Below are 15,171 nucleotides of genomic sequence, written 5' to 3'. Positions count from 1 at the left end.
CTGCAGTGACCTAGGAGCCTGTGCCTGGTCCCCATCAGCCCCCCTCAGGGTGCTGGGACTTCCCGTACCCATCAACCCACCCAGGCTCGTTCCCCCGCCTCTCAGTTTGGCTGTGCCTGACAGCTGCCGCTTTGCAGCTCCCGCGGCTCCGCTGAGGTGGGAGCAGCCGGGTGATTCGGCCCTGGGAAGCGCAGGCAGGCAGGCAAGGTGTAAATTGCATGGCGGGCTGCCTTCAGCAAGGTGAAAATGAAAAACTCTCCCAGTTATCGAGCCTGGCGTTTTGCAGCTCCCACAGTCCAAATGCTCTCCCTCTTGCTGCTGCGGAGAGGATCTCGGGGGCTGGTTTTCACCCACCCGTCCCGAAGCCGTGCGCTGCCTGTACCGGCAGGGCCATATCCCGGTGGTGGGCAGGACTGGGGCTTGCTGTGGGAAGTGGGGGGAAGCGTGCTGGTGTGGAGGGCAGGGAGGGGTGCTGGTGGGCACGGCAGGTGCTGATTGCCAGGTACTGTATTTTGCTAGCTGGAGGATTTGCCATCCTTTGGTGAGACTTTGTTTTCCACCACTGTAGCGCTGCTGATGCCGCTCTTTTTTTTCCTGCTGGCTGATGGAAACGGCCTTTTCTTGATTGCAGTAATATCACCTTCTGTTTCTGAAACACCTCGCAGCCCGGAGGATTTGAAAGTAAAGTGCACGTGTGTGGGAGCAGTCTCACCACCTCTGAAATGTGAGTTTCTCCAGGCTGGGAAGCAGCAGCTGGTTCGCAGCCCAGCAGCCTGGTGTTCGCAGCTGTGCCGTGTGCTGGAGCTGGCTCTGGGTGCTGGCCATGCTGGGAGGCAGGACCTGCCGGCTCCATGTGCACCCTGCTGGAGCTGCAAGCCGAGATGTTGGGGTTTCCTTGATGCTTGAGGTATTACTGATGTGAAGTATGTCTGGCTGCCTCTTCCTCCAGCAACTTGTCCTCCCTTCTGCCCAAACCATCTCTTGGGCCAATGGTTCCTCCCCAGTCCCCTGCCTGACGCCTGCCCCTCAGCAGGCAGCCCCAGGCACCCAGGCTTCATCCCCGTCTCTTGTGGTCAGACTGCAGCTTGGTAGGGAGGACCAGAATCATGGAAGGGTTTGGGTTGGAAGGGAGCTTCAAAGGTCGTACAGTCTGACACCTTCCCCTAGACCAGGTCACTCCCAGCCCCATCCAGACTGACCGGGGATGGGGCATCCACAGCTGCTCTGAGCACCCTGTGCCAGTGTCTCACCACCCTCATCACAAGGTGTTTCTTCCTTATGCCTGACCTAAACCTGCCTGCTTTCAATTTAAAACCATTGTCCCTTGTCCTGTCACTACAGGCCCTGGTAAAAAGTCTTTCTCCATCTTTCTTACAAGCCCCCTTTATACATTGAGGCTGTGATAAGGTCTCCCTGGATCCTTTTCTTCTCCAGGCTGAACAGCCCCATCTCTCACCCTTTCTCCATAGCAGAGGTGTTCCAGCCCTTACACTGCTTCCATGGCCTTTTCTGGACCCGCTCTGACAGGTCCATGACTGTCTTGTGCTGGGGACCCCAGAGCTGGAGGCAATGCTCCAGATGGGGTCTCACAAGAGCAGAGCAGAGGTGCAGTGTCCCCTCCTACAACCTGGTGGCCACGCTGCTTGTAGTGCAGTCCAGAAGATGCTTGGCTTTCTGGGCTGCAACGGTACATTGAAGTCAAGTTTGAAGCCCAGGGAGGAAGGGGTGCTTTTGGGGTTTTTTTTGCTCTCGTCAGCTTAGACTTGGAACTGAAGTGGTGTTTAACTTCAAGCTGCTGTCTGGGCAAGGAGAAACAGAAACAAGGGATATTCCCAGTCTGGGTCTGGGACAGTGGCATGGCCCAGCAAGGAATCTGTCCCCCCTGACTGAACTGGGAGAGTGCCAAAGGGTGCTGGGTGCTGTGCAAACTGAATTGCAAAGCCTTTCTGCACTACCTAGTGCCCATGGTGTCTAAGATAAGCGGGGATGACACACTGAGTGTGGAGCGTGTGTGGAAGTGAGGAGGATGTGGCACACAGTGCGCTCCCTTCAGTCCTAGCTGGTGGCTCAGTTTCAGCTCTTAATTTTAGCAACTGATTTTAGGGCCCTTTGGCTCCATTTGGTTTTGTTTGTTGTTTCTTTAAAATCCCTGGGACCGAAGCGTCCGATCGCTTCACCAGGAGGAGAAGATGGATGCCTCTGGATGGAAGCAAGACATGGGGGGAGGGACTTGTGTTGCCTGAGCAGGCAGGAGGTGCTGGCATGCAGGGACAGGGCTGGTGGGTCCCCTGGGGGTCCCCTGCGCTCTGCCAGGTGCTAGCTGACCTACTGGCACTAACTGGAGCGGCCCAGTCACCAGCAGCATGGGTGAGGGGAAGCTGATGGCAGTGAGGGTGGTGTTGATGCTCTGGTTGGAATGTGGTTTGGTGCATAATCCTTGTCTGTCTTTTCTGATGCATGAGGCTGGGGGATGCTCCATTCCTAGAGGGACAAGGCCAACCTGGAGAAGGTCCTACAGGGAGTCAGAGGGTGGTGGGTCATTTGGAAGCAGCCCAGGGGTAAAGATTGGGTGAGGTGCTATTTCACCTGGGAAAAAGGAGTGCAAGAGTCTTCCCCTACAAAAAACTTTGTTCCCAGGAGGATGGTGAGCAACACCCCACCATGGCCCTCAGATGAGTTGGCTTCATGGGAAGCAGTGGGTCTTGACATAGGAGGAGCATGCCAGAGCTGCCTTGCATGTCGGGACTGAACTGGAAGGCTCTGGATGCATCGGTCTTTGCTGTGTATATGCAGCTTGGCTGTATGGATCCCATACTTCAGGTGCCCAGTAGAGCCTTGCACGCTGTGCTACTGCCTCCATCTTTGCTGGTTGTAGGAAGGGCGAGCTCCTGGCAGAGGCTGAGAAGGGAGGTGGCACAGCATGACCTTGTGAAGGGATGAATCCCTTTCCCTGCCCTAGTTACTGGGTCCTGCTGTCCTAGCCAGAAGCCTGGCCCTGACACTGTCAGCGTCCCACTGTTCACCTCTTGCTGAGCTCCTCCGCCCATGTGAGACTGCATTTGATTTGACTGGAGGGCTCTGCCTTGCAAGCTCCACGTCCGCCTTGCTGCTCCATCTGTTGGCTTAGCTGCAGTTAGCAAGGGGCTTCCTCCTCAGCTGCAGAGTGTATTATAGCCTGTTGAGTGTCTCTGTTGTTTTGCCATGTTGTTGAGCTTTTGCTAATCTGCTCTCTGCTTATGCCTTTGCATTTGGACTCTGCTCTCCAATCTCTCCGGGTTCTTTCCCTTGCAGCAGCGTTACAACCTTCCTCTTTGCTGTGATAATCCTAAGCCACTCTGTCCTGTGCTGAAACCCACCTCTTGGTTGCACTTTGCTGCACCTCTGCTTGTGCTTGCCTGGCATCTGCCAGGCTCCTGATCTTCTTTGGGATGATTACGAGGGCGATCTCCTTTGCATCCCTTTGGATGATCCCCTTATCCATTTTTTTTGGATGATCCCCTCATCCATTTCTGTTGTTGTGGCTTCCCACCTCATTGCCTCTGCCCTTTCCTCAAGTCTCTATGCAGCCTCATCCCTTTGGTCCCAGCCTGGATAGGACAGAATTTCCAGCTGCCACCTCCCTGCACCTTCTTGGGGATGTTGTCCTCTCCTGAGCCTGGCTGCTGGTGCTGAGCTCTGCAGCAGCCCTGCCAGGAGCTGGGTTGCTCCAGGAAGAAGCACAGAAGCAGAGGCCTAGCTCCCACCTTGATTTGTACAGGCATAAATTAGGACCACCAGGCTCTGTTTCCCTCCATTGGCTTTTGGGGAAAACCCTGGAAGAATTGGAAGGAAGTATTAAGCATCCTTGTAGCTGTCCATAGCGAGGCAGGTGTTGGCAGTGAGTGTCCAGCCACTTCAGCACTGACCCACCAACCTGGTCCACAGCCATGGGCTTTGACTGCAGGGCACCTGGGTGCTCCTGGCTTCAGGGAGACAAAACTGCCTCCCACCCTGGCAGGGTGCAACATCCTCCTCTCTCTTATAGGATGATCCTTGAGTCTGAAGCAGCATGTGGCTCATGAGACAGTCCTGGACCTTGTTCTTCATACAAATGTGTGGGTTTATTCCTTAAAAAGCCATAATTCACCCTTTTTGTGTGCGTGCAGGGGGTGTTGTTTGTACTTTGGGGGAGTCACTATGATGTCTGTGTAGCTGGAAGGGGAGTTGTAGCAACCTAGATAAATTGTAGGGAGAGGGTACATCTCCGATCCACTCTTTATGAATCCCAGAGTCAGTTTTGGGAAGTCAGCTTGGAAGGTCTTGGAGACCGGATCAGAGCCCTGATGTTTTAAGACTGTTTAGATGCCTTGTATAAATTTAGTGAAGGTCTCTTTGATTTAAGATCCTCTGAGTTGTCCCCATCTGCATTAAGTGGTGGAGGGCCAGCTGGATGCATCCAAAAAACCTGTGAATTTTGGAGATACCCGTCTCTGGTATGTGTTGCAGTAACCTAAAATAACAAACCAAGCTGAAGATTGGCTGATAGGCTTGTGGTTGGTAGAGCAAGGGGCAGAGCAGTGGGGAGGGTTCTTGTCTGTGCTGTTGCTGAAAAAGCAGGAGTGATATGAGCCGCCTCTGCTCTGCAGCTAAAAACAGCCTGGCTTGTTTTTATTTAATACGGTTTTGATCTGCGTGTGTTAGTGTTTCACCTGCCTGTGAGTGGGAACTCCGGGCTCCAAGCGCCTTAGAAGCCCGCCTGCGTCCCTGCATGTCCATGTGACACTGGGCTCATGAATGTGGCTCCTTCTCAGCTGGAGGAGGGACTCTGCCAAAATTCAGGCTTGAAGGTGTTGGGATGGGACAGGTAAAGCTGGGGTTTGTGTTTCTGCCACTGTGGTGCCACTGGGTAAATTGAGGCTCTCAGAACCAGCTCCTGCAGGCTTCCCCAGGAAAACAGACCTGGAAACAGCTTACGTGAGGTTTTCTCTCTGTCTTGCTTGCGCAGCATCCTGACAGCACGGAGGTGGCTCTCCAGGTGGCCTTGCTGCCAGCGCCAGGGAGAGGGTCAGTGTTATCTCCTGTCGGTTGTGGATTCTGCCCAGTGCTGGCATTTCGCTGGGAAATAAATGATATGAAATCAGCTTGGTCCATCCTCAGGGGTGAAGGGGGTCAGGAATGAATTTTGTAAGGTCAGAATTGATGTGTCCATAGAGCTTGTCCTTGGAGAGGGGCCAGCCCTGGCTTTGGAGAGCCCTGGAGGAATACGGACCCTGTCAGAGGATGTCCAGGCAAGCCATGCCAAGAGCAATGTGGCAGGGAGGAGGATGAGGATAGTTGAGGCAGGGAGGAAAAGGAGGATCAGTGGGTCAGGGAGGAAGAGGAGAATAGTCAGGGCAAGGAGGAGGAGGAGGATAACTGGGGTGGTTGTGGAATTAAATAAAAGCTGACAGTGATTTGAAAAGGGGAAAGAAAGAAAAAGAAAATCTGCTAAAGAGACGCTCTCCCTTCTCACCCAGATTGTAATCAGCCGCCCCCTCTGCCAGCAAGCAGCTGGTGGGCAGGCGAGGAGGGGGTGGCAAGAGGGGTCCAGCTGCTCCTCGGCCTGGCCCCTGACACCCCGAGGATCCCTGCAGCCCTGGCTTGGCGTGGACCATGCAGCTTGGGGGGGACATACCCCCATCATGGGCCCATGGCAGCTGAGGGCTGAGGTCCTGAAGTGTGCTGCTGGGGGGAGGTGAGGCGAGGAAGAGGAGGAGGAGGAGTTGCCTGAAATGCCAGGGATTCATCTCCCACTCCCCCTGCCCTTGCCATTCTGAAAGGAGCTGCTTGAGCTGTCAGCTCTGGATTATATTAATTAGCAGAGAAGTGCTACGCCTGCTTGTGGGGCCATGCTGCCAGGAGGGACTGGCGACTTGGCAAGTGTGTTCAAAGCAGCTGCTGGGCTCCCTGCAACCCCTTGCTCCAGCCCAAAATGAGCTCACCAAAACTAAGGCTGAGCTGGGGTAGCTGAGCCTCCCTGGGACTTCGGGACCTTCTCCTTGAGCCCCGCCAGCTGTGATCCCCGAGGCCGCAACCGCCAGCCCTGGCATGTGGGGGCTGTTGTGACAGGGGAAGCAGCACGGTGGTTTCGGGATGGGACCCCCCGCTCCACTGTGTCTGTGGGCAAAGTGGGTCGGTCTGTGATGCTGTCAGGCTGGCAGGTCCATGGGTGGAGGCGGGGTGCGCTGCCAGGGCGGGAGGCAGGGGCTTATAGGCCATATATCCCTGACCTGTGGTCGTCTACTGCTTTTCAGGAAAGGAAGCTGTGTGCCCATCCCCGGATCGAGATCTACAAGGAGGATCGCATCTACTTTGTGTGTCCTCTCGCCCGCCAAGGGGACTTCTACGTGCCTGAAATGAAAGAATTGGAGAGGAAGAGCAGGGCTGCTGCAGCTGAGGCTGAGGATGCCCAGACAGACATCACAGGTATCCGTGGCTTGCACATGGGCTCCATCTTTGATTGTCATCAGCCCTCCCAAAGGTGGGGGTCCTGGTGTCCCCAGTGCTGCCACCCGGGCAGGCAGAGGGGGGCTGACCTGCGCCCACCTGGTGCTCAGCCACTGAGTATCAGCACACCTCTTCCTCTCATGTCAGGCTAAGATAGAATCTTGTCCCTGGGGTGTCACGCTGCATCTTGGGGAGAACCAGGACACCTCTGTGTCATCGGGGCAAGGGCCAAGCTGCCACTGAGTCACTGGTCCACTGTTGTCAAAGCAGAGCTGAATCTCACAGCTTTTGGTTGCATCTGGGCTTGTTTTTCTCCTTGTCATATACATCTTTCTTGATCTCATCTTCATCTGTTACATATTGGGATTGCAAAGAGCTTAAATACCAGGTTGCAGTAGCTGGTGGTGGAGTTGCCCAATAGCATCTGCTCAGCAAGATCTGTTGGAGCCTGGATGTATTCATACAGGAAAGGACCACAATGGCTGTAGGCGCAGAACAGCAGTGCTATAGTAACCCAAAATGCTAGTTGCTGTCACCGGCCCACGTGCTCACATGTCTGTGAGATGTGGGAGCCGGCTAGCCAAGCATTCCCGGGCACTGGATGGTGTGCCCGAGGCAGCTGCTGGCCGGGGCAGCTGCCTTCTCCTGCCCTGTGGGTTGCCCATGCTTGTGTAACGGGCATGAAAAAACCATGACGGCTCTCCTCACCTCCTGGGGTTCTTGGTCATTTGTTTTAACACGTCTTCAGGTTTGGGTTGCTTTAATTCTTAATCGTGTGTGGCGTAAAAACAAGCCTGGGAATTGCTTTCTGGGAGCTCTGTCCATTTAGCGCTGCAATGAAGAGTCTAATTGGGGCAGTTTCCCAGTGCTTTGAGGTCCCGTGTCTTCACAGTGCTCACTCAGCTTTTTGCCTTTTTGTCTGCCTTGTGGTGGGGTGGCTGCTTTGGGCACTGGCCCAGGGTGGCCAGAGGCACCCCACAGCCCTCTTGCTCTGGCACCTTCCTGTGGTTGCTGCTTGGTTTCAGAAAGGGACAGCAGGACCCCTGTGAGTGAAAGCTGCTTCAGGTCAGTGGCTTCAGCAGCTGTGTGTGCTCCTTTCTGCACCGCTCAGGGGGTGCACAGTCCCATAGCACAGCCAGGGGATGCTCAGTGCAGCCGCTGCCCTGTGCCCCGGCTGTCTCAGCGTCTTCCTGCGATGCCACTGCCAGCTGGGGAAGTCCCCTGCCCTGCTGGAAGAAGGGCTTCCCAGTTTTAAACAGCACTCAGACTTTCTCTTGTGGGAGACCCCAGGCCTGGCTCCCTGGCAGCAGCTCTGGGCCAGCTCCTCCACCATCCTTCCCCACCCAGTCACACAGATGAGCTTTTGTTGGCACAATCTGATGTGGTGTCATCTGCTGAGTCTGCACAACACATCTTAAAATAATAATAGCTGTAAGAGGTTGGCCTTGCCTTGGAGACTGGAGAGTTGAGTTTGGATGTTGCGCTGTGATCGCTGTCACTGCTGGGCACAGGAGCAGAACCAGGTCTGCTGGGGTGTCGCACTCTTGCTTCAGCTGTCAGAGAGGACCAAGAATGTGGCGAGCCTTCAGGTTCCTTGTGCTGCTCCTGCCTGAGGGTCTTGGAGGTCCCTGTGATCTCCTGTGTCCCTGTGATGTTGCAGTGTCTTGGGCTGGCACACCTGCTGTGTCAGCTGGGGAGAGTGGTACCGCGTGACGAGGTCCTGGGCTTCTGCAGAGGAAAACAGTGCCCAGTGAGCATCCTGGTCACACCACCGATGGCCTGCTGACACCAGGGACTCGGGGGCTGTTTGTTGGCAGTGGTGCTGCCCCAGCCACCGGGTGGCCATCAGGCTGCCCCTCGTTCAGCAGTGGGGTCAAAGTCAGGAGGCAAGGTGGGAGGGGGCAGCTGGTCTCATTTGCTGAAGTCCTGCGTGGCTTTTCTGAGCTGGTGTGAGAGGAGATCCCACTGGGGTGGGGGCAGCTGGCAGATCTCGCCTCTGCCCAGCTGCTCACTGGAGGTGCCTTGAAAGAGACACCTTAATCGATTCAGACTGGTCCTCCCTTCCCAAGTGTTTTCTGTCGTGGGATCTGTGCAACCACCTCTGAGTTGGAGGATGAGAAAGCCCCAGTCTCTTTTCCCATCTTTTTTACTCCTTTATTCCTGGGGGAGCCACTCAAAGACCAAGTTCAGCTTAGCCACAGGCCCTTCAACAAGCATGATGGCCAAAAGGTCTTCATGACCCAGCAGATCCCAGGGTCTCTGTGACAACTTTCAGGCTTTCCTCTGCTGGCTGGAGGGTGGGCACAACAATGTCCCCGTTTGCTTTTAAGCGCAGTCTCCTCTTGGGTTGTTTCTTGATCCACCTCAGCTCTGCCAGTGCTTCAAGTGGTCCTGCCTCGATGGAGGCTCAGGTAGTGCTGGGATGCTCCTGGGAAGGTGGTGGTCCTTGCCAGTGGCGCTCGGCTCCTCTGGCTGTGCCTGAGCTGCTGCCTCACCAGGTGAGCAGGGGACTGGGGAGGTGCTGAGCCACATTTCCTCTCCCTGAGGCAGCTGAGGATGTTGTACGCATGGCAGCCTTGGGCTGTCAGTCCTGATGTGGCAGCAGATGAAGCCCGCTCTTCCCCCTCGTCACAAAATACTGAAATAACAGCACTGAGCGTGCGATTTCAGAGCGAGCATCATATTTAGTAATGCTCTGTGTGGATGCAGAACATTTCAGTCACAGCTCACAAAACTCCCTGCCAGCAGCTGTATTACGCTTTCCTCAAATTAAAGACTTCAGGAGTTCCCAGCGGAAGGCACTGCCGTTTCTCCTTGCCTGTTGTTGTGGCTGGTGCCAGGCAGTGCCAAGCAACTTGCATGTGTAAGAAAAGACTGGATTTGTTTTCTTGAGCCTCCTGACCTTGGAGTGCATCTCTCCATTTAGGCTGTCATCTGCTGTCCTTACTCCTGAGCTCACCCTGCAAGGTGCTGGGTGCCTGCAGCTCAAAACGAAGCCAGCGGCCACAAAGGCTGCAGGACATGGTCCAGGGTCTCTACTTGCTGCTGCTGCTCTGCACAGAGCAGGGTACTGGCAGCTCTGCTGAGGACGGACACACTTGGCACGCAAGGAAGGGGCCGGGGGCTGCAGCTGCCTCCGCACCAATTCTGTCCTTTCTTCGCCATCATCAGGGTCATCAGAAAGACGGGAAACATTTTTGGAAGGCAGCTGACAGGTCTCCAGGGGGCCAATGTCAATCACGATTAGTTGTTTTGTACTTAATTATTTTCCGGGGCTTTGGCATCAGCACGGTGCTCAGCAGGCCCTTGCTCCCGGCTTGCGCTCAGCGGCGTGCTCTCCAGCATGACCCTGCTGTGGCGCATGGAAGGTGAAAGCAAACAAAAGCAGCCTCTTGACATGGGCTTACTGGCATGAACACAGATGGTTTCTAAGCACGTGGCCCTGCCTGGAGTCTCAGGTGTTCATTTTCCTGGAGCTGAGTCTGTCCAGCAGCGTCTGGGTGCGACTGATGGCATCCCCTGCTGAGCCCCAGTGCCACAGTGCACTTTCCCTGATGTGCTCTGCCACATCCCCACTTGTTTCCATCCTCTGAAGAGCCATGTCTGTACATCCCGAGAATCCTCTATGCCTTCCTGCTGGTCTGCCTGAGTGCCAGCACCCAGGGTGGCACAGGGCTGAGCTGCCCTGGGGGGGCTGGCTCCCCACCAGGCTCATTAGCAGTGTGGGGCGAGTGGTTCCCGTCGCACCCATCCCCGGCTGCTCTCTTGGTGTTGGCTGCTTGGCTTCCCTTCTTCCTAGGTGGCCCTGGCCTTTGGGGGGCACCTCGACACCCTGGTGGGGCTTCATCCCAAGCTGTGCCTCTTTTTCCCATTAAAACTTCCTGGGTTCCGTGTTCCTGCTGAGTGAAGGTGCGGTGGGATGGCTACACAATCCTTGGGGGAGCAGAGGGGGAGGTGGGGCTCCACAGGATGGCTGGCACCTCGCTGCATGCCAGAAGAAAAGCCGTGCTGGATCCAGGTGCCGGGCTGGCTCCTGGTGCAGGGAAGTGGGATGCAGGGGATGGGTAGCGGCTTGCTGGGGGACCAAGCAAGGTGCCTGGGGCAGGATGGAGAGGTGGGTGTGAGGGCTGCTGGAAACCTCTGTGCCCACAAGGTGAGAGCTGAACCCCTGCTCTCCCACAGGGCACCTTCCGATGAGGCTTTGGTTACCCTCTTGGACTCCTGCCACACTCCCTGCCTGGCCTCTCCAGGCTGTACTGGGACAGCTGGGGGTTCCAGCCACATACCCTGCCAGAGCTGGCCCCGCACTGTCCCCAGCAGCAGCCACCTTCGTCCCTTCCTGGTCTGGCTGGGTGGCCACACCAGAGCCAGCCTTGTCCTGTGCGGAGGAGAGTGAGGCTGCTGAAATGGGCACATTTGCCAGCTGTGGCTGCTCAAACACGATCAGAAGTGACAGAGCAGTGAAAAAGTGCCTGACCGAAAGGAAACGGGCCTCTATTGTGGCCCTTGGAGCAAGGGGGTGGGGTGGGGGTGGCTGCAGGGGTGAGACAGCGGTGCTTTCCCACTGTGGCAGCTCAGAACAGCGTGTAGGTCAACTTCATCCCTGTCTTCCCTTCCTGAGCTGCTGCTGCTCCTCTCCTCAGGAGCCACTTTGCTTTGTGGCGTGGGGTTATGTGATGGCTCCTGGGGTGACACAGGAGGGGTGCTGCAGGGCAGGGCATGGGTTGGGGGTCAGCACCACTCTTGTCTTGGTTTCAGAGGGACATGAGTGACCATGAATGATATGAGCTGTCGTGAAGCCATGGTGGGAACGTGTCATGTCACCTCAGGCTAACAATTTGGCCAAATTGAATTTTTATTTTTTTTTTTAGATGTTTACTAGAGACCTTGCAAACCCTTAGCTGGTTTCAGGGGTTGGGGGCCGTGCACTCCCTTCCATCCCCCGCAGTTCTCCATCTTCCCAGAGGCTCCCTGCTGACCCACTGCCCTGCCAAGGTCCTCCCAGGTAGGACAGTATCTCCCATTTTTCTGCCACCCGCTCAGTGGCTGCTGTCCCCTTCAGCAAGTGCCTTGCTGGCAGTGTGCAGAACATCCTTTTTAACTTAGAGTAAATGTAGTTTCCATGTCGAGGTGCTCTCTGATGCTACGGCAAAGGCAATGCGTGTCAGCAGGCGATGGTTCTTTTCTCCTTTTCATGGGTGGGTCACCAGGCATTGCTTGGGTGGTGGCCCAGGGCTTGGCTAGTGCCAGCCAAAGGGTTTACATGCTATGGCTGAGGCAGGAGGGTGGAGGCTCAGGCTCCTCCCCAGGCGCCTGCTGGGCAGGATGAAGCCAATGCACTATCCAGGTGGGATGAAGCGGTGAGTATGCTGTATCTGTGGGTCTTTCCCGGCTGCTCCTCATCCTGCTGCTGCTGCTCGGTCCTCATTGAACAGCCGTCACTCAGCCGGCAGGACCGTGGGATGGTGCCACTCAAAGGCAGAGGACTGCCATTTACAAGCAGTTCTGCTGGCAGCTGCCCAGGCCAGGAAGAAAAACAACAAAAAAAAGGGATTTTAAGTGTGTTGGGAAGGAAAGTTCCTTCCCTGGCAGATCTCCTCCAGGAGCTCAGTGGCTGCCATGCAGCAGGAGCAGGGTGAGCAGCCCAGCCCCGGGCACCCCGGGCTGCAGGAGCCCAGATAGGCTGGAGATGTCTGCAGGAGCCCGGGGCAGCCCTGTGCTGCGCGCTGGGCATGGAGCTACACCAGCAGGAGCCAGCATGGAGGAGAGGGCTCTCCTCGCCTGCCTGGGAGCCCCTCTGTGGTCACCACCATTCTCTCTGCCGCTTCCCAGCCCCGCTGGGGGCGAGCTGTGGTCCTCCACCCGTGGTGCTGCCAAGCAGGGCTCCTCTTGGTCTCCCTCCTGGTGCAGGGCATGATCCTTGGCAGGGGCATCCAGCCCGGCATGGATGGAGCCTGCGGGGGAGCGGAGGTGCTGGGAGTTGGCCAAGCTGGCACGCGCTTCCCACTGTGCGAGGCAGGTGGGAAGGGGCTGGAGTGGGGAGGGCTGTGATGGAGAAGCGTGCTCAGTGTTGGCCGCTGGGGTTGTAATTAACAATGTGGATCTGCGATGTCATAATTGGTGATGTGGATCTGTGATGTCATAATTAACCTTGTGGATCTGTGATGTCATAATTAATAATGATTAATGTTTTACGGGAGGGTTTTAGTCTCCTGGCTGGTTGCTCCGGCAACAGCACCGAGCTGCTGGTCTCAATCTGACACGTTCAGCTCGTTGTTGACTCTTAATTGTGTTGTCGACCGAGCTAATGAGGCAGGGATCCAGGGAGGGGGCGGTGGGCCGAGGGGTCTGCCTGGGCAGGAAGGGGCAGCCCCTGGTGGGGCTTGGCTGTGAGAGAGGATGTGGGCTGGCAGCCAGCTCACTTGGAGAAGTGATGAATGAGCTGGGAAGGCTCCCACCATCCTCTGGCACCCCGAGTCCCGTCTGCCGCTGCCCTCCTTTGCCTTTGCGCTGCTGCTGGCTGCAGGGGAGCCATGCGGGGAGCGGGAGCAGGTTGCCGGGGGTGCTGAAGGCAGCGTTAGGATGCCCTGGCATGAGGGTGGATGTACACCTGCTTCTGACGGCAGCGCATCCAAGGACCTGCCTGTGTGCCGCTGTCCCCTTGGGTGCTCAGGCAATGCTGCAGCTCCCCATCATCCTTGCAGCACGGCCTCCCACTCCTTGCCTCATTCCTGGTGCCATGCTGTGGGCAGGTTTGTCCCCCAGCTCCCAGGCTAGGCATTCTCCCTAAGGAAGAGCTTGCCATGTCCTTGGTGTGTGCACAGAGAGTGCCGTGGGGCCGGGGCACAGCCAGGAGGAAAGGGCATGGCTAGAAAGCCAGGGGTTGGCTGTGATAGCTTAGAGTGCGCTGATTTCAGGGAGCTACTTCAGTCCAGCTCATGCTTGTCTTGGCCGAGTCACTTCTCAAAGGCACAGGAGGTGACAAGAGGTAGGAGCTGGTCTCCGCTGTGGCCTGACATCTCTGAGGTTTGGGACCTCATCCCCATTGCCTTCCTTCCCACAGCATTCACTCCCTCTCCTTCTCTCTCCATCTCAGGGGCCGACACCATGAGTGAGACGAGCTCCATCAGCATGGAGGCCACAACCGACAGCAGAGACACCTCGGTGGCCACCTCCATTCTGCTGCCCTTCCCAGCCAGCCGTGGCCGGGAGGAGGCAGACAACCGCAGCGAGCACAGCTACAGTGAGTCGGGAGCCAGCGGCTCCTCCTTCGAGGAGCTGGACCTGGAGGTCACTGGGGATGGGGAGGGAGCCCCAGGCCTGCTGCATGACATGGGCTACGCGGCCAACCCGGAGGTCACAGACAAGTGGACCAAGGAGCCCATTGCTGCTGAGAGAGGAGAAGAGTGAAGCAGAGACCTGGCTGCCTCACCTCCTCCCAGGGCTTGAGTTACTGGGAACCAGCTGCCTTTCCCACCTCCTTCCTCTCCAGCCAAGAGATACGAGTTGCTGATGCCCCCGGGACCCACTCTCCCTCTCTGCAGAAAGGGTGTTTGACCATTTCGGGCATGCTGGGAGGCAGGAGGGTCTCCTGCAGCGCTCAGCGGTGTGGGGTAGGTGCAGGCTGGGGGGAGCAGCGAAATGCAGTTGACGTTTGTGTGTCTCTAGATGCGTCGCAAATTCCTCGCAGGCGTCGTGGAACGGGGGGGTGGGTGGTGGTGGATAGCAGAGGTGTCCCCCCTCGGCTCTGCCAGTGCCCCTCTGACCCACAGCTTCTCTCCACCGCACCACCACGTGTTTTCTAGCACCAAAGAGCCGTGTTGGATTTGTTCCCTTCTTCTCTTCCCCTTGTTGAAAAATGGAAAGATCCCGTGTAAACCTGGTCCTCCTGGCACTGCCACAGGTGCTTTTGGGGTCTGTAATAAAGTGGATGCTTTTCCTCACTGGTGGCTGGTGGCATTGCTGACTGCCTCTGGGCCGATCGTGCTGTCCTGCCCCATGGTGGGGTACGGGCTGTGGGTGGAGGCTGCTGCTGGGTGCCCTCCGTGCCCCCTGACCAAGCTCAGTGGCTCTGCATCCCCGCTGCTCATGCTTGCTCACTGCCCGAGCAACCCAGCAGGGCCATGGGGACGGTCCCTGGCTCCTGCCAGCTGCGAGGGCACAGGGAAGGGTCCCAGCCACCGGGCTGGGCTGGGCTGGGCTGGAGGGAGGTGGCGTCCGGCATCTTGGGAACCTGCATGAAGTAAAACCAGTAAAGCCAGGTCCCTGGGCTACTGGTGGGCCTGGTACTGCTGTGCTCCTCCTGTGTCGGGGGGACCAGCCTGCCTGCACAGTGCCTCCCCGGCATCCCGTCTGCCTGGTCCTGCAGCTGTGGGGTGCAGGCAGGGAGGGCTCTCCGTGCTGGTCCCAGTTCCTTATCCTGCAGCTGGGGATGAGGGGACAGCCTGGACATCACCGCCACGGTGCCCTGGGGCAATGCCAGGTGCCTGAGCACCTCACCCAGCTGTCAGCTCTCAACCCCTGCGATGCCCTGGTGCCCCCAGCAGCCAAGGGCTTGTTCCCCAGCAGTCAGACGTGGTGACCCAGAACTGGAGCTTGGGGTGGAGGTGCAAGTGGCAGGGGAGGCCTGGCTGTTCCTCTGTGGTGGGGACATGTCCTCCATGGCTAGGAAAGGTCATGATTAGTCCTCAGCCAGTGATTGACATG

General features: G+C 57.0%; 1 protein-coding gene across 2 annotated transcripts in view; it reads left to right on the top strand.

Moving 5' to 3' along the window:
- The window catches only part of TEX264 (testis expressed 264, ER-phagy receptor), a 40,812-nt gene extending 26,404 nt beyond the window's left edge, over positions 1-14,408 (top strand). For both annotated transcript variants that reach the window (XM_055706993.1, XM_055706994.1), the window contains 2 exons: positions 6,273-6,444; positions 13,562-14,408. In XM_055706993.1, the coding sequence (XP_055562968.1) occupies positions 6,273-6,444; positions 13,562-13,875 (486 nt within the window). In that variant the 3' untranslated portion in view covers positions 13,876-14,408. The remainder of the gene's footprint in view (positions 1-6,272; positions 6,445-13,561) is intronic.
- Positions 14,409-15,171: the final 763 nt, after the last annotated feature.

The sequence above is a fragment of the Falco cherrug genome, chromosome 4 (assembly GCF_023634085.1).
Source record: "Falco cherrug isolate bFalChe1 chromosome 4, bFalChe1.pri, whole genome shotgun sequence".
Taxonomy (NCBI): domain Eukaryota; kingdom Metazoa; phylum Chordata; class Aves; order Falconiformes; family Falconidae; genus Falco; species Falco cherrug.
Note: the sequence above shows the minus strand (reverse complement) of the source record. Positions and strands in the feature narration are given on the sequence as shown.